At 55.4% G+C, this 20,705-nt stretch overlaps 10 protein-coding genes across 10 annotated transcripts; 4 read left to right on the top strand and 6 right to left on the bottom strand.

Annotated features, from left to right (window-relative positions):
• Positions 1-869: 869 nt before the first annotated feature.
• COL26b_011711 (uncharacterized protein) lies at positions 870-1,100 on the top strand (the record flags this gene model as incomplete). Its single annotated transcript, XM_053184372.1, has 1 exon — positions 870-1,100. One exon carries the CDS (start codon positions 870-872, stop codon positions 1,098-1,100), a length of 231 nt encoding a protein of 76 aa, XP_053031718.1.
• An 800-nt stretch (positions 1,101-1,900) lies between these two features.
• On the bottom strand, positions 1,901-2,953 carry COL26b_011710 (uncharacterized protein; the record flags this gene model as incomplete). Its single annotated transcript, XM_053184371.1, has 1 exon — positions 1,901-2,953. The coding sequence occupies one exon, from the start codon at positions 2,951-2,953 to the stop codon at positions 1,901-1,903; it is 1,053 nt and encodes a 350-aa protein (XP_053031717.1).
• Positions 2,954-3,495: 542 nt separating this feature from the next.
• COL26b_011709 (uncharacterized protein) lies at positions 3,496-5,001 on the bottom strand (the record flags this gene model as incomplete). Its single annotated transcript, XM_053184370.1, has 3 exons — positions 3,496-3,687; positions 4,218-4,273; positions 4,341-5,001. 3 exons carry the CDS (start codon positions 4,999-5,001, stop codon positions 3,496-3,498), a joined length of 909 nt encoding a protein of 302 aa, XP_053031716.1.
• Positions 5,002-6,300: 1,299 nt separating this feature from the next.
• COL26b_011708 (uncharacterized protein) lies at positions 6,301-7,386 on the bottom strand (the record flags this gene model as incomplete). Its single annotated transcript, XM_053184369.1, has 3 exons — positions 6,301-6,819; positions 6,929-7,020; positions 7,074-7,386. 3 exons carry the CDS (start codon positions 7,384-7,386, stop codon positions 6,301-6,303), a joined length of 924 nt encoding a protein of 307 aa, XP_053031715.1.
• A 2,392-nt stretch (positions 7,387-9,778) lies between these two features.
• COL26b_011707 (uncharacterized protein) lies at positions 9,779-10,833 on the bottom strand (the record flags this gene model as incomplete). Its single annotated transcript, XM_053184368.1, has 3 exons — positions 9,779-10,116; positions 10,186-10,606; positions 10,660-10,833. 3 exons carry the CDS (start codon positions 10,831-10,833, stop codon positions 9,779-9,781), a joined length of 933 nt encoding a protein of 310 aa, XP_053031714.1.
• A 780-nt stretch (positions 10,834-11,613) lies between these two features.
• Positions 11,614-12,589, bottom strand: COL26b_011706 (uncharacterized protein; the record flags this gene model as incomplete). Its single annotated transcript, XM_053184367.1, has 2 exons — positions 11,614-12,279; positions 12,335-12,589. The coding sequence occupies 2 exons, from the start codon at positions 12,587-12,589 to the stop codon at positions 11,614-11,616; spliced, it is 921 nt and encodes a 306-aa protein (XP_053031713.1).
• A 1,050-nt stretch (positions 12,590-13,639) lies between these two features.
• Positions 13,640-14,982, top strand: COL26b_011705 (uncharacterized protein; the record flags this gene model as incomplete). Its single annotated transcript, XM_053184366.1, has 3 exons — positions 13,640-14,144; positions 14,202-14,571; positions 14,625-14,982. The coding sequence occupies 3 exons, from the start codon at positions 13,640-13,642 to the stop codon at positions 14,980-14,982; spliced, it is 1,233 nt and encodes a 410-aa protein (XP_053031712.1).
• A 720-nt stretch (positions 14,983-15,702) lies between these two features.
• Positions 15,703-16,037, top strand: COL26b_011704 (uncharacterized protein; the record flags this gene model as incomplete). The annotated part of the gene is made up of 2 exons (XM_053184365.1): positions 15,703-15,718; positions 15,820-16,037. The coding sequence occupies 2 exons, from the start codon at positions 15,703-15,705 to the stop codon at positions 16,035-16,037; spliced, it is 234 nt and encodes a 77-aa protein (XP_053031711.1).
• Positions 16,038-16,675: 638 nt separating this feature from the next.
• Positions 16,676-17,473, top strand: COL26b_011703 (uncharacterized protein; the record flags this gene model as incomplete). Its single annotated transcript, XM_053184364.1, has 2 exons — positions 16,676-17,162; positions 17,265-17,473. The coding sequence occupies 2 exons, from the start codon at positions 16,676-16,678 to the stop codon at positions 17,471-17,473; spliced, it is 696 nt and encodes a 231-aa protein (XP_053031710.1).
• Positions 17,474-17,972: 499 nt separating this feature from the next.
• Positions 17,973-20,669, bottom strand: COL26b_011702 (uncharacterized protein; the record flags this gene model as incomplete). Its single annotated transcript, XM_053184363.1, has 3 exons — positions 17,973-20,062; positions 20,114-20,441; positions 20,556-20,669. The coding sequence occupies 3 exons, from the start codon at positions 20,667-20,669 to the stop codon at positions 17,973-17,975; spliced, it is 2,532 nt and encodes an 843-aa protein (XP_053031709.1).
• Between the last annotated feature and the right edge of the window lie 36 nt (positions 20,670-20,705).

The following is a 20,705-nucleotide window of genomic DNA, read 5'->3' as shown; positions in this document are numbered from 1 at the left end:
TCACGTGACCTGTACCATAGTTCTTCCTTTCCCGATGGTTCCTGGTTACACCTGTGTTACTGCTTACATATGTTCTGCGTTAGCCGCCGAGATGCCAGGCGGGGCTGTTCCAACGTGTCATGCCTGTCGGGTCGTAACAGTCGTAACAACTGTCTCCTATCTTGCGAGCAACTCAGGTGAAATATCTAACCAGGACTCCCATTGCCGAGAACAATATATTATTTGCGAATCTATCTTTTCCTCGTACAAATGCTATTAATTCAAGAAATGCTAGTTTCGGGAAAACCTTCAGTCCGATTGTACGAAGTTGTCGCATCGCAATAAGAGGTTGTACGAAGCTGTCGCATTCCGTCCTCCGGACTACTCCGTCTGCTGCTACGGAGACAAGGCACCGCCTCGCCCCGAATAGCTGATAAGTCTAACAGCACAGTGAGCAAAACGAGGTGCCCACAAAGTATCCCGTCGGCCCACGACCGACTCCCTTATTAGACGACTCCATCCCATGACTCGGTAACGGCTTTAGGAGCCGTTCGACTTGCCACTTTTGAATACAAACGTACAGACAGGGCCTTCCGACTACAGAGCAAGTTATGATCTACGTCTACGAGTCAGGCTCGGTAAAGCCCCAGATAGCCCCCAGACCGCCTTGATACATACTGTATGCCTCGAGGCCGCTGACTGATACGACATCAAGGGGCATAGGATGGATGTGTAAGAATTGGTGAAAGAGGAAATATTTATAAATACTGCTGGCCTCGAACGGCTCTTGGTTTGAAATGACCATCATCGACAGCGCATCTTAACTCCAGTCCCTCGTTCCAGAAACTATCAATCTTTCAACGCAACTCTACACATCAACAACAGCAAAAATGCAGTTCGCTACCGTCATCGCTCTCTTGGCCCCTCTGGCTCTGGCCGCCGACACCTGGAACCTCTCTGGAACCTGCAAGAGCGACCTGACCTGCGATGTCGACACCCAGTACACCAGCCCTCAGCTCGTCTGCGGCAACAACAACGGACACTTCTCCGGCGAGGGCAACCAGGGAAAGACCAGCTGCACCCCCGTGGGAACCAAGTGCACCTACGTCTGGACCTGCTAAGCGCACCCACTTACACGAGCGGGTGGGACGAGGAGATACGCGGAACGACACGGCTTACAGGACGAGGCCTACCACGATTTTGGGACCAAGGTCGCAATCAAGGGGTAATTTGGGGAAGATATGGAGCGCGCAAGTAGGGTCGGTTAAGGCTGATTCTGTAACGGGGCTATGTGAACTAGGCAAAAGCGGATTTAATGCATGAAAGAAATATTGAAACAACCATTGGACTGGTAGCCACAAGCAAACCCACCACATGAGTCAAATTATGTGTTCAGGGGCTAGACATCGTGAGGAGCCACAGTAATCGTCTGATGTCGCCCGTGATAGGCCTCTCACTACACTAGGCCCATCAACAAAGCAACAGGAAAAATGGTTATCCTGGGCATTTGCTTGTTAGAGAGGATCTCTTAAAAACACCAAGAGACTGATCATCACAACTTAATCATTATCCTTGCCTTGTACTTTACACACATGATCGAATAGCTCTCAGCCACGAGTGCCACGCGTCCCCTATAACCCAGACATAGCTGCTAGTAAAATACACTGTAGACGTCGCATGCTCGCCATGCCGTAAAATGACAATGTTTGAAACGTAACCAACACTGCAGTAACAACCTCGTAGTCCCCCGAATCCATACCAACAAACTCAAAGAAAAACAAAGTACAAATTGTCTTCAGTCGCCAAGATGGAAGGGGTCTCGAAAGTTCGAAGATCCACGGAAACAATGCCCGAGAACCACCCCTGGCAACCCCACTTCCCGAGACCGCAATTACTTCCACGCTCAGCCAGACCAGCAATCCTAGCCCGAATTGCGCTCGTGCTCCAGCAGCTTCCAGTGCCAAATGACAAAGCGGCCGTCGAACTCGGGGAACTCAGGGGGATATACCAACGCCTCCTCGGTGTGGACCTTCACCTCGGTGTGCTCGTCACACCGGAACGCCTCGTCGAACACGCTCACGTCAGCCGGGTCCTGCGGGTGGTTCGGCAGCGACGTGTCGTCCGCGTGCATGAGCTCCACCACGACGTGCGTCTCCGCCATCAACCACTCAAACGTCTCCTTCACGCGCGAGATCGCGAAGCTGCTCGTCGGCTTGCCCCAGAGCACGCGGAACCACAACGAGTGCCGCCCGTGGTGCCCGACTTCGTCCTGGACGAGATCAAACAGCTGGCCCATGCGCAGCCCAGCTTCGTCGGATCCTGGTTTCAAGGCCGCGCTCCAGACCCTGTGGCCCTCGGTGGGCATCTCCGAGATGTCAAACTTGATGTAACCCAGCGACGGCGGCGGCGGCTGCGAGACGAGCATCCGCCGCCAGCTTGCGCCCCGACGCGTGAATCGCCGACGGCACTCCTTCTCGGACTGCTCCGTCTCAGCGTCGAGGTCGGCGGGTCTTAGCTGGCTCCAACCTCCCCAGATCTCCTGTACCGCGCGGATCGGCTGTCGCGACCACGGCATCTCGTAGAAGGAGTTCGCCCGCCGGTGGAGCGAGTACGTCTGCCCAAAGTCGAAGAAGCACTTGTCGAACTTTTTCGCCAGCAGCGGGTTGATCACCGGGCGGGCGCGCTTGCAACTCGTCCCAGCAGCAGCATCTCTTTGTTCTCCACCAGCCCCCTTGTCGTCGTCGTCGAGATCATGGTCAGGATCCCGCGACGGCGCAGCGGCCACCACCACCGGTTTGAAGAAGAGCGCCTGCTGAATCGCCGGCGAGGCGTCCATCAGCGTCTTCCACGACTTGCTAACGCGCGATGCAGACACGAGCAGCGTGGTCATGTCCAGGTGCACCAGGATGGACTCGAGCAGCTCCGGGATGGCGAGGGCCACCTCCATCGCGCGCTCGGATTGCGTTGAAGACATCGCGGTTTTTGGGGACATGAATTTGAAGATGGCCTATGTGATGACGTGGATTTCAAATCAGGTGAGGTGAAGGAATGAGGAGATGCCCTCTTGGCTTTGCCGCCAGCGCCGGCTGGCGCGGGGTTGATACGCCCTCAGATCTTCCCCCTCATCCGGTTAAGAAGAACCGCGTGCATCATCGAGCCAGTGATGACTAAGCCTACAGAAGCGATGTTGGGGAATACATGTGATGATGCACTGGGGGTTTGACGACATATGATAATATGGTGATGTTTTGGCCCGGTCGCGAGATGAAATGCGGATGGTTGTTCTGTGTCGCTCCACGTCAGCCTCCATGTTCACGAGATGATATTGCAAGCGAAGCGTCCGAAAGCATGCCGATATGTGTGCGAATCAATTGTCTGCGCGATAATTATCCTACAATAACCGTGAAATTATCACGGCGGTCAGATGCGCTCATTCCGGTCTACCATGGGATGCATCATTCTCCAAGAGGGTATTGGTTCATCTTCAGCCGCCACTGACCTCCCTGCCTGCCGTCCCTACTCATCGTCATCGCTATCTTCGTCGCTGGTTTCGTCTTGCTCTCCATGTGAATTCTTCATCTTTTCTCCTGTCCACTCGATGCCGTTATAGTCCCCATCTTTCAAGAAGCCTCTGCCGCCTTCCTCGTAAATGGCGGCGCGCTCGTCCCAGCTCGCTTCCATCGCCAAGAGACGAGCTGCTGTATTATCCTGATAAACCATACCGTGCGAAGTCAGGTGCAGGTCTGATTGGTGGTAGGCAGGGTTCTCTTGACGAGGTTGAGGAGTTTGTGATTGTTTGCCATGAGGCGGTTGGCGTCCCAAAAGACATAGCCCCTCTCCCTCTGTCCTGCGTAGATTGGGTGAAAGAATGGAGGCTGCCCCAGCAGAGTCTGATCAAAGGCCATTTGAGGGCCTTTGTCGTCAAGATCCTCTCCAGCCTGCGGGTATTCCTCTCTGTACCAGATCGCCAGCTGCTGTGAACTGGGTTGTCGGAGGGGGGAGCGGGAGAACTCCGCAAGCATGATACTCATCAGCACTGCATCTGAGTCATTATGCTTGGTCCAAAGCATGTCGCGCTTTTTTTGGTATGAAGGTTCCTGAATTAGCTGGTGAACAAAGTTCACACCACCTGAGACCTAGTTGAATGCCTTTGTAAGATGGGCTGAACAAACACATCAGCGCGCAAGCTGGAGACTCACCAACATCATCGTGTCTGCGTTATCGCTTCCCCGACGTACGTAATCAAAACTGGACCAGCCAAATTCAACATCGTGAGTGAAGACGTCAAGCGCAACTGTCCACAATTAGCGTGCTGTTAGCAGTTGTGTCTTTGGTGAAAAGCTTTTGGAGTCAACACCTACCCTCAAACAGTCTCTTCTCAAAGAAGTCCAAGACGCAGCCAATGGCCTCGATTTCCCAAGAGCTCTTAGTCGCGAGATAAATATCTCCGTCTGCACTGTAAAAGACGTCCAAGTCTGCTGTTTCCCAGCTCTCGTCGCCAAAAACCGTCGAAAGTAGTTCCGTTTCGTAGATAGCTTTGGTGATTCGATGTTGCTCTCGTCCCGATAGAACCAAGTCTCCTGAAACCACTCCATCCACATCTCGGAGCATTTTCCAAGCATCTTGTGCCATTGCGTTTGCTAAACTCAGGATAGTTTTGTGCATGTCCCTTATCTTGATGAGAGACTTGAAGCAAAGAGTTGAGACCAGGTTCAAGCTGTGACCAGGGTCGTGGGCCACTTGATAGAGGACCCTCGACATGGCCCTGCCGGCATGCTTGGACGATCGTGGGCGAGGCAAGTTGCCGGCTTCAACGATACCTATCGCGCAGGCCATGAGGCCCGAAGGGAGTTCCATGAGGAGTTGGCGGCGCAGGACTATGTGGGGGATGGCTGGCCACGCGTGGACGGCTTGGAGGAAGTAACGCGAGGCTCTCATCAGGTTGTCGAGATCCTGAAGTGTGCTGACCTCGGCCACGATTGCGCCGATGAGCTCTCGAGGCAAGTCGGTAATGGAAGCCATCTTGTCGTCGAAGAGAACGTAGCTTTTTGGTAATCGTCGCTAATATTGTCAGTGGCGAGAGGGAGGGATACCAGACGGATGACTGACAGTGAACTGGGTGGTCTTTTCGTAACTGACAGTGTTGCTGTCGTCGCAAGTGAAGGGTAACAGATGGATGTCTGAGTGTGGGTTCCGTCGCAGAATCGAAATCGCAGCCCAGAAAGCCTTGCGATTGCGAGTAGGAAAGAGGTTTGCCTGGTTGCGGCGGGGGGTTCTCAAGACGGGCAGAACGCAAGATCGAACAGGAGGTGAAAGTCTAGCGATACCGACAGGCACATCTGTATCTATCCGTCGCCTCTGGTATTGTCAGTTGTGAAGGGGAAGAATACGAACGAATAACTGACCGAAGGGCTGTTTGTGCTGTCGTTTACTTGGAATCGCTATCCAAACGCCCGCAAGTAGGAAAGACCTTCGCGTGATTTGCGTGGGGATGAGGAAGATACCTGTTCAATCACACAAGACTCGCGTCGAAGGCGAAGGTGCGAGTCTCGAAAGAACGATCAGCGTTGCCTCTCGTCGTCGTCGTCGTCTTGTAGCGAAGAGGGAATAACTGCCAAATGACAATAGAGTCTTTCGCGATGTTGAGGGTAGAATATCTCTCCTGAGCGAAAAGGTGTCGCTGCTTGTAGATGGCAGGAAAGAGATTCCAAACGTTCTGTGGTCGAAGTGGGAGAAGGGGGAAGAAAAGCTCGAGATGGGTCGGCCCCAAGTCCAAAGCAAAGGTGAAAATCTGGCGGTTGCTTGAGGCAGGTGCGAACCCACCCAAGAGGCAAGAACGACGATGGCCACGAAAAAGATGACGGGCGAAAAAAGAATAATGACCCAGTAAAGACGCGGAGGGTGGTTAGAAACGTCACGGTTGATCAATTACTTGTCGACTCAACAGACCTCACGATCTTTGGGTTTTTCCAGGTTGCCCCGGGTGCCTCCTGCCATTGCCATCGTCCGCTTCTGTCATCCTCCCTGTTGTTCGTAGTTCGATTAGTTTCTTCAGGCTTTTCGAATGAACTCCTGAGATACGAATGGGTCTCGCATATCTGATCAAAAATGTACTGCGGCTAGTTCATGTAAGGCAGCTATCGATGGGCTCGATGATACGCTAACAGCTTCTACACCAAATTGGCGATACCTTCCCCGATTCCAAACTCCCATTCGTTCCATTCATCAGTATTCGGGGTATGCGTGAGGAACCCATCTCTCTCCAGCCCACATGATCTTGCTGAGATCGTCGACTCTCCAGTAGCCGGAGCCTCCCTTGTCCTAGATTTCCTTGCGAGCCTGAATAGACTTCTCCAAATCCTTTTCCGCTCCCACCCCCTGATACTTAGCCGGCACGCGAATGGGCCTTGGTTCATCCACGAAGATGTAGAATCTATCCGAGGAGCGAGTGGGCACCGTCCACGCCCAACCCGCCTCAAGCTGGAGGAGACGGTCCATGTCCCACAGTACGTAGGCGCGGTCTCGAGAGCCATAATAGCCCAGATCCTCGATCGGCGTCGGGCCTGCAATTGAACGCGCGAAGGCCTCCCGGGGACCGAGGTCTAGGTCCATTGCATCGACAGCGTCTTTGTCGAGGTGAACAAGGGATCCGTCCTCATTGTGTACCCAGGGGTCGTCCGCCGGTTGCCGATCTGTATCCAGCCAGGTCCGGGACATATCAAGTGATTTCCAGAGGTGGATCAAGTCGCCGGGGCCGTACTTGGAGTACAGAAGATTCTTCTTCTCGTCGTATGACAGGTCGCTGGTAATCTTGACGAGGAAACGCAATCCTTGGGCCAACTGAGAAAGGACGTTAGCTGACGTCCAAGTCACCAGAATCTCACCAGAAAGATAGTTGGATGACAAGGTATGGGTAAGTCGATAAGTCCTGATGATGGAAGGCACTTACCCAGTTCTGAATAACATTGTCATACTGGGGCCTCACGTAGTTGACTCCAATGTGACCCATCGCAACATCGTGTGCAAGGACCTCCCGTACGCCTGACGAAGAACCGTCAGTTCTGGTAATGATAACGCATTCAATAGCGACTCACTGTTGAGGAAGAGTCTCTCCTGATACTCCAGGACGCATCCAATCTGTTCTCGATCACATGAAGGGAGAGGGTCGAGGTAAATTTCGCCCTCATTCCAGGCACGAGGCCGAAAAGGCCCAACAGGTCCGGGGCGTTCGACAGAATGGAAGATTTCCACGCGGTAGAAAGCCCGGCAGAAACGAAGGTACTCATTTTGCGACAGCTGAAGGGTGCCAGGACTCGGGACGCGCATGTTGGTGGTCTGTATGAAGTCCCAGGCCTCATTAGCATAGTCAAGTGCCATGGAGTGGATGATGTTATGCAAGTCCTCCATTTTGAGGAGACGACCGAGGCTCATTCGTTCGACGTCGGAAATTGCAGTGGCCGTGAAATTGGGCCAGAGGCAATTGATGAGGTTCTGGACCATTGGCTCCGTTCGGGGGATCGGCGAGTGATCAGCATGCAGCGCTACAACTGCATACGGAAGCAGTCGTTCGGGAATCTGTCGCAGGATGACTCGGCCTGCAAGGATGGGGTGTTGTAGGAAGCAGTAGCGAATATATCGGCATGACTGGACAGCAGTGAAAATGTTGCGCGCACTGCATTGCTCCAAGATGCTTGTGATGATCTCACACGGAAGCTCCGTGAGCTTGACCATCTTGACTGGTGTCTGACGCTGGTCCGGTCGTGTGTGAAGATGGATCGTGGTGCTTGTTGACAGGGAAAGAAAATCTTTGTTGTGGGCAAACGCGTTGCTTTCCTTGCCTCAGGCGGCTGTCCTGCCAAAGGAACTGAGAGAGGCAGGCGGGTTAATGGAAAGAAGTTTTTCACACAGCTGGGAGGGCCAGGTAAAGGTGAGTTCTTAGCGCCAGAGAATACAACTTTTTGTCAACACCAGATGTAACAAGAGGAAGGTGCAGACCTGAAGTACCTACCTAAGGTACTCATGTGAATCTTGTTCCCAGCCACACCCTCTGCCCCATCATCATGATATGAATGTTCAACTTCGCTTTAATGAATGAATAGACGCAATATCTGAAACTTTGATATACAAATGCTCCCCCGTTTACCTAAGGTAGGGAGCAGGAGTTACCGGTGGTGTTCCACCATACAACTCAAATCGCTGCTGGTCCGCCGACATTTCCTTGAAGTAAACACCATCGCCTGCCCCGGTGACAGACGCATTTGACCCAGAACCACCAACAAGACCAAGATGAGTCGCCTCAGTGACAGTCTTCTGCTTCCTCCTATGCAACATGAACGCCACGATGCCTCCGATAAGCAGCAGCGCTCCCACCGTCCCGCCTACAGCACCTCCTATGATAGCAGCTCGGTTGCTATCCTGGCTGGAGTCGGATGTATCCGCAGATGTATCGGCAGTCGTTGTCTCGACTGAAGTCGACGAGTCCGCAGTTGAAGCTGATGTCGTCGCCGACGCTGTAGCAGACGATGTTGTCGATGATGACGCGACCACCTGGCCATTAACGACGCGCACACCCTTCCCCGCCTGGCAGCATTTCCTCGCCGGATCGGCGTTCCCACAACAATATGTCCCGTCGGCGCACTGCGTCACCACGATATCCGTCTGCGCCTGAGTCCTGTTCGCATCCACTTCTAGAAACGCACCGTCAGCTGCCGCTCCCCAACCCATGAGACCTGGTTCCTTACTGATTGAGCTGTCGATGCACAGCTTCAGGCACTTTGGCGACTGCCACGTCGGATCGGTGCAGCTCTCGCGCCACAGCACCCTCCCGCTTTCGTTCCAGCAGAACCCGTCCCGACATACGTCGCCCGTGTACGTGTTGCAGCACATGCTGTGCCCGTTGCCGTCGCAAGGCTTGTACGTGTTCTTCCCCACGTCGGAGGTGCTCGCCCGGTTGGTGCCGTTGGGCAGGTAGCACTGTGCGGAGGCGATCGCGGCCAGGTACGCCAGCCTGAGGATTTCGCGATACATCGTGGGGAGCCGGGAGCCGAATCTATCGTGGAGTTGAGACACAGTCTTAGATAGTCGAGGGATGGAGAAGGTTTGATCAGAAATGACAGTTCACAAACGCGAAAGACGACTGAAAATTTTCAAGAAGCGAAAAAAAGGAGGGAAAAAAAAGAAAAGTTGGAATAAGTAAGTTGAAGCATTGATGTGGCTGGATCCCATTTGTTATTCTGCCTGGGTGGTGGGATGCTCAATCGGGGCATGTTTTGCAGCTGGTTTCAACACAGCCCTATGCCCACCTCGGCCGAAAAAAGCTGAAATGAAGGAGTAGCATTGTCTTTGCGCGACTCTTAGCACACGGCACCCTTTCGAAGGATATGCAGTGGCTTGATTGGATCATGAGAACTTCAGACAGACTAAGATGCGCATCGGCGACGACTTGTTGCTAGCTTCACCGGCCACTATACCTGATTGGGCGTGGTCAGGACTCGCGATGGAAGGAAGACTGTTTGCCAGACTAAAACCGCGATAGCGCGGATCATCAGACTTCCTTCTGAAGCCACCACGTCTGGGGCCCAAGCTCTGTGCGTATATTTAGCAGCTCCTGAGGCGACTCGGAATGTCACTGAGCCAACAGGAGGGGGTGGCAGTGGCTGCGGGAGGCTTCCCAACGTTTGGCGGTTGGGAGAAGTAAAGGAGAACTACGAAAGAAAGGAGGCCTCCTATCAATGAACTTTATTCTGTGATTTTGAGATTCTTTGTTACCAACAACTTGCCTATATAGAAGTCATTGTGTCTACTGGAAAGCAGCCTTGTTCGCTTTCAAAAACTCCTTCCAGGACGTAGGATTCAATCCAACACCGCTGACCAGATCCAGACTTTCCTTCAGATCCTTGCCAGCGTAGTATCCGGGCTCCCCAATGAACAAATGGTTCTCCAACATCTCGTCAGCCATGGGAGCAGGAAAGAAGCCCTTGTACGTCTCAGCATCAATCTGGACGAAGCGAGCCGTCTTTCCGGTAACCTCCTGGAACTCGGAGACGATGCGCGACGGGGTGTAGTAGTCCGCCGCAGCAAGAATCTGCTTCCCGAGGACCGAGTCGCGGTTGCGCATGGCGGCGACGACGAACGTGCCTGGAACATTCGTCACTTGTCAGCTATCTGTTGCACAACAATCAAGCCTGTCTGAGTGCAAAAGCTTACCAACGTCAGACTCAGTGTCGATGAGCGGGAACTTGGCCCCATCACCAACGGGGTACGTCAAGTTGTAAACCCCATCCTCGCCCTTTCGGATCATCTGCAGCGCAGTAAAGTTGCTCATAAAATACCCCGGCAGAACAAAGGTGCTCGGGACACCCTTGGCGCGGATGTAGCGCTCGACCTCTGCCTTGTCGTCAAAGTGGACGACGTGCTTGAGGCGGCCATTGGTCGTGTCCGTAACGTGGAGCAAAGACGAGTAGATCAGATGCTTGACGACAGCCTTCGCAGCGACGTCGGCAACGTTCTTGCCGTGGACCTGCTCCTGGGTGCCGCCGCCGGACATGAAGTCGGGCGTGGTGACGAGGAAGACGGTGTCGGAGCCCTTGATGGCGTCGGCGAGGGACGGCTTTGAGGACATGTCCGCCTAGAACGTTGTTAGGGAGCAGGCCAAAAATAATTCCGGGGAGAATGACCTACAGCGACTACTTCGACACCCTTGGCAGCCAAAGCTTGCGCGGCGGGCTTGGAGACATCACGGGTGACGCCCCTGATTTTGAATTCTTTGGAGAGAACGGGGTCTGCGAGGACTGCCTTGATGACGGAGCCGCCCTGGTTTCCAGTGGCTCCGAAGACGGTGAGAACCTTCGACATGTTGAGCGATGTTTGAGTTGATGTTCGTGTTTGATGCTGATGTTGGTGAGAGTATTGTGAGATGCTTAAGAACAGCAATAGGTCCAGCACCGTTTGGTTTTATATGCCAATTGCATGACTGGAAAGATGCATCACTTCGCTTACGAGATGTCTCTAGGCCCAGGCAGCAGACGACGGCGTCACGTAAACGCGTTGGCGGAGCGTTAGAAACTCATCGAAGTGGAGGAAACCTGAGTCAAGACCTTCGATGGATGTAATGATGTCTCTACGACTTGAACCGGTCAGTATGCGTTGTCATAAGCGCAGCGGAGCCAGAAGAATCTTGGCGACGTCTTTGCGGAGTTTGAGCCCAATTGCCACTCATAGCTTGAGAGTTAGATACCTTAGTCTGAGACCGGGCGGGCCGATAAGTTGACGTCGGTGTTCATCGGAGGCCGACATGACCAATGTGCGCCGGCTTGGACCCACCCAGCTCCGTGTCTGCAACGGCGACGGGCGGATATCGTACCGGGCGTCTGTGCGTAATTTGAAATGCATGTCCTGTCTTATATAGAACTCGTCATGGAAAATCAATATCCCCGGTATTCGATATGATATGGGCATCAGTGGGAGCAAGTCGTAATCTCGTGGATTACGCAGAGGCAAAATGTCACTAGCATCATTCGAGTCCGTTCTGAATGAGAAGGACAAAACAACATGAAATGTGAATGTCTTCAATTAAACTCAGGTCCGATCGGATCAACAGAAAAGAAATAGCCACACCAAATCACCCCCGCCGCCTCATTTGATATACTTTTTAAACTCGCTCTCCGTCCTCAACCACGTCTCCAGGTCCTGCAGCCCCGCATACTCCTTCTTCAACTTCGAAGTATCAGCCGCGTACCCCACGTCGTGAAACCACTTAAACATCAACCCAAAGTCCTTCACGAGCGTCATGAACAGCCACGTCAGCACCTTCCAGCTTCCCGCCGGCCGCCTGCCCGTGGTCCGCTCAAACACGCCCACCATCTGCTCAAACGTCAGCTCATCTCCCGCCAGCGAGATGCCCCGCCCCTTGTACTCCTCCGGCTTCACAAACGCTTGCGCGCCAAAGAAGCCAATGTCCGTCGTCGCGATGAGCTGCAGCGGCTTGCCGCGCAGCGCCATCTCCCACGCGGTGACGAAGACGCGGCCGGGGAAGTTGTCCGTGAAGTTGTCCATGAAGGCCACGGGGCGCAGGATCGCCCACTCCATGTTGGAGCCCTTGGATTTGGCGATGAGGTGCTGCTCGATCTGGTGCTTGTGGATGAAGTGCGGGATGTTGGTCGGGCTGGTGAGCGAGTCCTCGCCGTGCCGGTCCACGGAGGCGTAGACGAAGAAGGAGACGTTGTTGGCGAGCGCCGCGTCCACGAGAGCCTTGCCCTGGCCCAGCTCGCCGCCGCCGCCTTGGTCCATGCCCATCGGGGTCTAGACACTGGTCAGTGAAACAGAATTCTAGACGCGGGCTATGCTTTGCACTCACCTGGACACTGAAGACGCCCCAGATCGGGTTCGTCGTGGCCTCCCTTGCCGCCTTGAAGAGCGCCGTTGGGTCGGCCATGTTGCCCTGCACGATCCTGATCTGCTTCGACTTCTTCAGCAGGCGCTGCGCCGAGACGGACTCGGCGTACCGCGTCACGGCGAGGATCTCAAAGTCGGCCTTTTGCCGGAGGAGGTGGTCGATCACGGCGCCGCCCTGCTTGCCGGTGGCACCGCAGATCAACAAAGCTCTCGACATGGCTGCAGAGGGCGAGAGTGCTTAGGTCACACGAAACAATGGGAGCAAGGCGAATCGATTGTGTGGTCGAAGAGAAACAATGAGGTCTGAATGGTCGCGTGTGATGAGAGAAGGTCTCCGATGGAATGCTGGAAGTAACCTCGGAGTTGCGCTAGCAATACTTGATAAAGAAAGCCTGATGACGCGACAATGTCTCGGACGATGCGCCCCTCGGTGGCGTCGAACCAGGTGGTGCCGATACGATACGGCCTTACCAATCTCGGTGTGCAATTGTCCCGGATGGGCTTGCGGAGCGGAGCGGAGTGAGGTCTGATTAAGCTGCTCGTGTTTTATCTGCAGGCCTGCACCGCCCGGCGTCCGACGGCGGCCGAGCTGCGGGGCGCTTCCGAGGCGGGCTTCCCGCACGGGAATGCCGCTGTTGCATATGCAGCCACAAAGTTATCCCGATGCTATGGATATCTTAATGGAGGATGCAAACGAAAACACTGGAACGAGCTGTGGCTGACCAAATCATGCTGACTCTTCAAAATCTCACCGGAACATGATAGCAAAAGCGGACCCCCTTCCGATCCGGGTCGGACTCCAGCGGAGCGGGTCACAGGAAGCATGTCCCCGGTCCCGGAAGCCATCACCACGAGACCCGGCCCGCCAACCGCTCGGACTCGTTGACATCACCAAATGTTTGGACCAAAACCCAGCCCACCCCCGTCCCATACCCTCGCGCATGAATGTCCCGTCACATCTGGGATGCTTCATTCGTCAGTTCCGCCAAACCAGCAGCCAGATTTAGGTTTTAAGCTTTGCGGGACATCAGCGTAAACCGCACCCGTCTATGTTTAGAATTTCGTTTGATGTCGCACCAGAAATACCAATTCTCCCAGTCATGCGGGGGACTCCTCACCATGGGGAGGCAGCCGCCATAGCCGATTCTGACTACATCTCATCAGCACTCGGCCTTCTTCTCATCTCCAGCCGACGCAAGCGAAGGGCTGAAGGCAGCGACTACGCACCTGACGCTGGATCACACCCAACACAGCCGCAGCCGAGAAGATGAGCAGCAGCACCACCGCCAACGGGGCGAAGCTCCGCATCGCCGTCGTGGGCGGCGGCATCGCCGGCCTCGCCGCCGCAGCCGTCCTGCGCCAGAAGCACGACGTGGTCGTCTACGACCTCAACGCGCCCGACGCGCCCGAACGCGGCGCGGGCATCGGGCTCGGACCCAACGGCAGCAAGATGCTCAAGAAGGCGTTCCAGTTCCGCGCGGATGCCGTGAAGGCGACCGTGTGCGCGGGCACGCGCACGTACGACAAGGAGGGCAACCTGCTGCGGGAGATCACGGGCGTGACGGAGCCGTTCGGCAGCGAGTGGCTGCTGATGCACCGCCAGGACCTCAAGGACGAGCTGGCGAGGCTGGCGACTGGGGACGCGGCGAAGCTGGGCATCTCGGGACCGCCGGCGCGGGTGGTGCAGGGGGTGCAGGTGACGGAGGTGGATGTGGAGCATGGGAGGGTGACGCTGGGCAGCGGGGAGGTTGTTGAGGCTGATGTTATTGTTGGTGAGATCGTCTGTGTTGCGGTTGATGAAAGGAGGTGAGATGTTGATGAATTTGCAGGTGCTGATGGAATTCACTCCATCGTTCGGGAGGCGATCCTCGGCACCGAGCCGGAGATGATTTCCAGCGGCGCGTCGCTTTACCGGTTCGTGTACCCGCTGGACAAGGCGAAGGAGACTCTCGACGGGCTGCCGGAAGCGATCGACCCGCGGACCGGCGGGTTTCTCAACCTCATGACCGCCGACGACGATCTGCACCGCAACATCATCTTCTACCCGTGCCGGAACAACACGATGCTCAACGTCGTCGCGCGGGTGCCGGACTCCGTGTTATCCCAGGAGAGCGAGACGTCCTGGAGCGCCGAGGGCAACCGCGAAGAGCTGCTGGACAACTTCCGAGACTTTGCGCCGTGGATGCTGAACCTCATGCGGTGAGTAACTCCCCTAGGTCTGAAACCCGAGCGTGACTGAAGACCGAGAAAAGTACCGTCGACGACGTGAGACTATACAAAGTCAAAGACGCCAACCCGCTGACGCACTACGTCGGCGGGCGCGCCGTCATCATTGGCGACGCAGCGCACCCCATGACGCCGTTCCAGGGCCAGGGCGCGACGCAGGCTATCGAAGACGCGGAGGGCCTGCGGCTGTTGCTGCATGACAACGTGGACGCGAGCAACGTGTTTGGAGCGCTGCAGACCTGGGACTCGGTGAGGCGGCCGCGGGCGTCGCAGGTGCAGCAGAACTCGAGGCACGTGACGGACATGTCGGCGCAGGCGCAGCTGGACAGGATGAGGCTGAACTGGACGTACAACGGGATCCACGCGGCGCTGCGGAACAGGTGATGTACCGGAGAGAGGGTGGAAAAGAAAAGCGGCTGAAAAGGATGGAGGATTCAAGAGGGTGTATCACTTGATAGTTTCTGTGACTGGACTCACAGTGCCCATATGTTGAAAAAAGACCGGTGCGAGCCTTTAGGGCGGTTACCATAATCAGATGAGGCCAACAGCTGGGTCTGCGGTTGTCCACATCAATTTGACCCGTCTCATGGAGTACAAGGTTCGGGGATCAGTCATCTGCATCCGACTTTGAAGTAAGGGTAAGTTCTGTGTGGCGTGGGAAAGCGATCGCACCACGAGCAGGACTGATACTCCGCTTCTCCACTTCATTGTGCATCATCATCCTGCCTTCGGAGACTCTCTGGGGCATCTTCATCAGCAACACATCACTAAACGGTAATCGTGAAGCGGATGGCTCGGGCCGTTAAAAGAAACGCAGGGCATTAAAAAGAAAGACGCATGGAAGCGTTTACACACTTGATGAATTACCGCACAATCTTTTATTTCCCCTTTCCTCCCCGTAGTCGAGACTCAAACCAACAATGTCACCCCTACGATCCCCAAGACTCCAGGCCGCCTTGCGGCAGCGCATCCCTAGGCCTGTCCAGTACGCCCCCCGGCGAACCTATGCAGCTAACGAGCCCCCACGGGACACCCGGTCATATTACGGCGGGGACCAGCCTCCCCCGGCCGGGTCCGCCGAATAAAAAGTCCCCACCCGTCCGGATGAGGTCAGGAACCGGTAAGTCGCAGAACTCTTCTTTCCCCTCCCCTCCCGTGTTTCCTCCATCCCATGTCCCGCCCGACACCATTGACACGTCCGCCGCACTTTTAGAGGCACAGTCTACGCAATCACCGGCGTGGCCATCACCCTTGGGGCCTTCTTCACATTCCTCATCGGCTCCCCGGACCGCGCAGCCACCCTCGCAGACTCCTCAACCCGCTCCGGCGGAGGAGCCCTCCTATCAGGCCCTCTGAGCGAAAAGGAAGGTGCCGAGAAAGACCTCGAGGCCACCACGGGCCGCCATTCTAACCATAGAGGACGCGGTTCGCCGGCCTGAGGAGCGACGCTAGCGACCAAGCTCGGTAGAAGGAGGAGAGGGAGGAGGAGGGGGATGCCTGTAGTCTAGATATTCATCTGGACGTAGACACCATGTTCATCTGAGTTGGAGTCTTTGTCGGATGCCAGCCGTGCGTCCCGCGGGGTCCCCACCCGAGATATCGGGGTCGTTCTCGCTTCGCGGCTCCTTAGCTCTTCAACCTTGAACAACAATGGCATGTTAGCCAAGAGCAATACGCCGTATATGAAGATGCAACAGTCCCCTCTTTCCCGCTGTATCTCCAAATCGTCCCTGAAGCTAATAATGCGGGGAAAATCTGGGGTCTGAAGGAACAGCCCGCAGCGGGACGTCGGATCTCTCCTCCTCCCCCCCTGTGCCGTCGCTCTCGCTTTCGCTTTCGGCTTGCGATAACCGGCGACATTCTGTCAGACTTCACTCATCTTCAACGCTTGCTTTTATCGGCTCTCCGTAGAAACTCATATATATCAAGCTCACGTCTTTCAATTTGGTCTCATTCATTGTTGGCTTTCATCTGATCTCATCTCATCTCACAACCACCAACCCAAAACTCCATCCACACTCAACCCGGGCCAACTTCACCCTCAACCTCTCAACCTCTCAGAAGTAAACAACACAAAATGTCCGTAGATTACACCTCCAAAACAGTCGCCATAACAGGCGGCGCCGCCGGCCTCGGCCTCGCCCTCACAAACGCCTTCCTCGCCGCCAATGCCACCGTCCTCGCCCTCGACATCTCCCCGGCCGCCCTGGAGTCCCTCCCCGCCGCCGTCCCGGAAGCTCACCGCGCCCGCGTGCACCCCATCAAATGCGACGTCACCTCCCCGGCCTCCGTCGCCGAGGCCTTCACCACCTACCTCTCCGCGGACCCCTCCCGCCGCCTGGACGTGCTCATCAACAACGCCGGCATCTCCGACAAGATGCACCCCACCGGCGACTGCGACATGGCCATGTGGGAGAAGAACATCCTCGTCAACATGACGGGGCCCTTCGTCACCAGCCAGGCGGCGATCCAGCAGTTCCTCAAGCAGGACCCGCGCGAGGGCGGACAGAGGGGCGTGATTCTGAATGTAATTAGTGCGGCGGGTCTCAACGGTGCGAGAGCAGGTACGTCATCAACCCCTGAATCCAAACAAATCCCAAGTATTATGAAAAGAAAAGATGAGAAACAATAATGGATAAAACTCACAAACACTAACAACGCAAAAGGCGTCGCATACACAGCCTCCAAACACGGAACCGTAGGCCTCACCCGCAGCACAGCAGCCTTCTACGGGCCCAAGGGCATCCGCTGCCTCGCCATCATGCCCGGGCCCATGCAGACCAACATGGCGCGCAACGAGAACCACATTGCCGACTTCCACAAGGAAGGCTTGGCTGTCGGTATGTACATTGACTCTCGTCTGAAGATGAGTTGAGGGAATGAGAGTAAGACGCTAACAATGCCAAAGTTGTGTCGACGTTCAACACGGTCCATGGTGACCCTGCGAAGCAAGGATGGAACTTTGGATGGTCGCCATTGGAACAGGTCGCCAAGACCGTGCTGGTTTTGTGTTCAGATGGGATGAATACCATCAATGGCGCATTGGTGCCGACTGACATGGGATGGACGACGGTATGATGTGAGCCGATTCATATGTTTGTATAAATCCAAGAGAAGATGTGAGAAAATAAGTCAAATACCACCGCGTACGCTCGATCAAAGTCATGAACATATATCACTCATTCGCAGTAACAACTTGATGAGTATGTGTCAAGGAACAAGTGAATTGTGATACTACATAATTATTACCAAGGAAACACGTCATTAAGCTCTCATCGTACCACCTCCCTTCTCATCCGGGTATAAGCCTTTTCGTTTGCCGTTACTCATGATGCAATCTCCATGACAAAAGAAAAAGGTCTATCTCAGTCCCTCTAGTAGCCACTAACAACGGCAGGGTTGTGGCTGCCGAGAGTGTGCACGGTTCCGTTCAGGTCGCCGCCAAGATTGCCGTTGACAGCACCGTTCTGAGAGGGCAGACCGTGCTTCTTGCGCTCGACGCGAGGGGCCTCGGGGATGTCGGTGGACTTGCTGGCCTTGCCGATAGAGAAGACCGGGCTCTCCCAACGCTCTCCCTTGCGGGCAAGCTCCTTGTACTCGGTAGCCTTGGTGCTGATGCCTCCAGGAAGGTTGATGTTGGGGAAGATGGACTCCTCCTTGGTGATGGCGACGTTGACCTTCTTGTCTGCGACAGCCTCCTCGGCCTTCTGCTTGCCCTGGAGGGTACGCTTCTGGATGGCGGTGACGTAACGGTTGTAGATGTTGGGGGTTCTCTCGGGGTCGGAGCGAGCCTCGTCCAGAGCGCGGTCAGCCTCCTGCTTGACCTGGAAGAGAAGAGCATCCAATTGGGTGGCCTGGTCCTTGATGGCCTGCTCGACAGCCTTCTGCAGCGCAGGGCGAAGGACCTTCAGCATGATGGGCTTGACGATGCTGAAGAGAAGCTTGTGGTTGGACTTCTTCAGCTTGATGCTCATGTGCTTGATATCCACATCGACCTTGTCAATCTTGAAGAAGTTCTGCTTGTCCTTCTTGTCGGCAGAGGACAGCTTCATCTTGAAAGAGAAGCCGTCGCCGGCGAGAAGGATGTCTGCAACACCAGTGTCGGTGATGGAGGGGAATCCCTGCTTGCGCTTAACGTGGTAGGCGACATCGCGAAGATCAAGCTGAATGCCAGCAACCTTCACTTCAAAGGACTGCTTGTGCTTGTTGGCGATCTTCTTTCGGCCCCAGAGGAAGTAGTTCTCGCTGTTAATCTCCAAGACGTTGGGCATGAAGTTGTCAGACTCGAGGACGAGGTTCTCAATGACGGCGTCGAACTGAGGGTCGCTGTACTCGATGCGGGGAACGGGGATGTAGGCGACATTCTCGAAGATGGAGGGGATGATGACCTCAGACAAATCCTTGAGAAGGTGAGGCTTGAAGGTGGGCTTGCCGTTCTCATCGTTACCCAGATCAGTGAAGAGCTTCTGGACAGACTCGGCGAAGCGCTTGTTCTGGGGATCCTGATCGAACTGATCGGCCAAGAACTTAATCTCATCCAGAACGCGGTCGGTGTGGGCGCGGTACTTCTCGCGCAGGAGGTAGCGGCCATGGTCGTACAGGTGGTTCCACTCCTGGTTGGAATCGTCGTCCAGGATGTAGCCCTGCTCCAGAAGGCAGCGACGGACGTAGCGGTCCATGGCCTTGAACCAGTCCTTCAACTCACGATCCTGGTCGGCATCGCGGTAAATCTGGTTGATGGACTCGAAGAGGTCGTCAGTGGAGGTGCCGTTGGCGAAGCGCTCAATAAGAGTCTTGAGGTCAGCCTCGGCCTGAGCGAGACCAGCACGGGCGTCCTTGACAGTACCACTTCCGCCCTGTGCAAGTGATCGCGAGTGTCCGGCATACTCCTCGGCAAGGTTGAGGAGGGTCTCGATGGCCTGAGAGTAGTCGGGGTGCTGCTGGCATTCGAGCACCATCTTCTTCAAGCGCCAGATGGTCTGATCCTTGCGCTCCTGGGGCATCTTCTTGTTGAAGTAATCCTTGGTACGGCGCTTGTACTCCTCGTTACGCTGGCGAGCCTTCTCCTTAGTCTCTTGGTCTACGTTCTCATCGTACTTCTTCTGGAGGACGTCACGAGCAGCATTGATGCCACCCTGGGCGTTGACACCCGAGTTGGTGCCCTGCGCCTGGTCACGGGCAGCGGTAGCGGCCAGGTCCTGGGGGTTCTGGGAGCCCTGTGGATGAGCCGACTGCGTGCCGGCGTTGATAATCTCGCGAGCATCATCAGCGGGCGAGCCCTTGTAGATACCCTGAGCCTGCTTCTTGAAGTTGTCCTTGGAGAAGTCGGGGGCATCGTGCCATGTGTTGTCCTCAGCGGGACGATCCATCTGGTCCAAGGCCTCACCCGAAGGCCGGACACGCTGGGCGGCCTCGGTGGCGGCATCACCAGCCATGTCGCGAAGGAGGACACTGGCATCCTTGACTGTGGACAATCAGCATAAGCTTATACAATGGCAGGGATGATGGAACTTACGCAGCTTGCGGAACTGGCCGTTGGTGATCAACAGGGTGCCAAGGGTGCGCAGACCCTGGACGGCCTTGTCGCCATGCTGCTGAGCCACCTCCTTGTTGATGGGGGCACCGGGAACATCGACAGCCTTGGGGTCGAATTCTTGTGTCTGCCAAATGAAGTCTTGGAGCAGGTTGCCCTGGTTCTTGGACAGCAAAAGGTACTTGGCTTGCTGGATAACATCGCGCGTGTCGGCGATTAGCGCCTTGCCCTCGGGGGAAAGCTTCTCGGACGGGCTGGACAGGGCCTTGGAGGCCAGGAAGCTGTTGAGAGCAACATCGATTTGGTCATTCTGTCGCGGGGATCACGTCAGTGTCATGCAACTCTGCAGGGTGCAAAACAAGGTTGGGGCCAGGGATCAGCCCAGCGGAGACGCGTGGGCCAAGAGATGCCGGCAGTGACGTACCGAGGGAACCTTGCCAGCCTGGAAAGCGGAGACGATGCCGTAGAGCTGGAGCTTGCGGTTGACATCGGCCTCCTTCTGCTTGAGGTCGGTCGGTTTGTTAACGTTTGCTGACATGATTGGGTATCGTAGCTATCGCAAAAAACTGATTCG

Source organism: Colletotrichum chrysophilum, assembly GCF_026319265.1.
Source record: "Colletotrichum chrysophilum strain AFK26 chromosome Unknown scaffold_148, whole genome shotgun sequence".
Classification (NCBI taxonomy): Eukaryota; Fungi; Ascomycota; class Sordariomycetes; order Glomerellales; family Glomerellaceae; genus Colletotrichum; species Colletotrichum chrysophilum.
The sequence above is the reverse complement of the archived record's forward strand: the minus strand, read 5'-3'. Positions and strand labels throughout refer to the sequence as shown.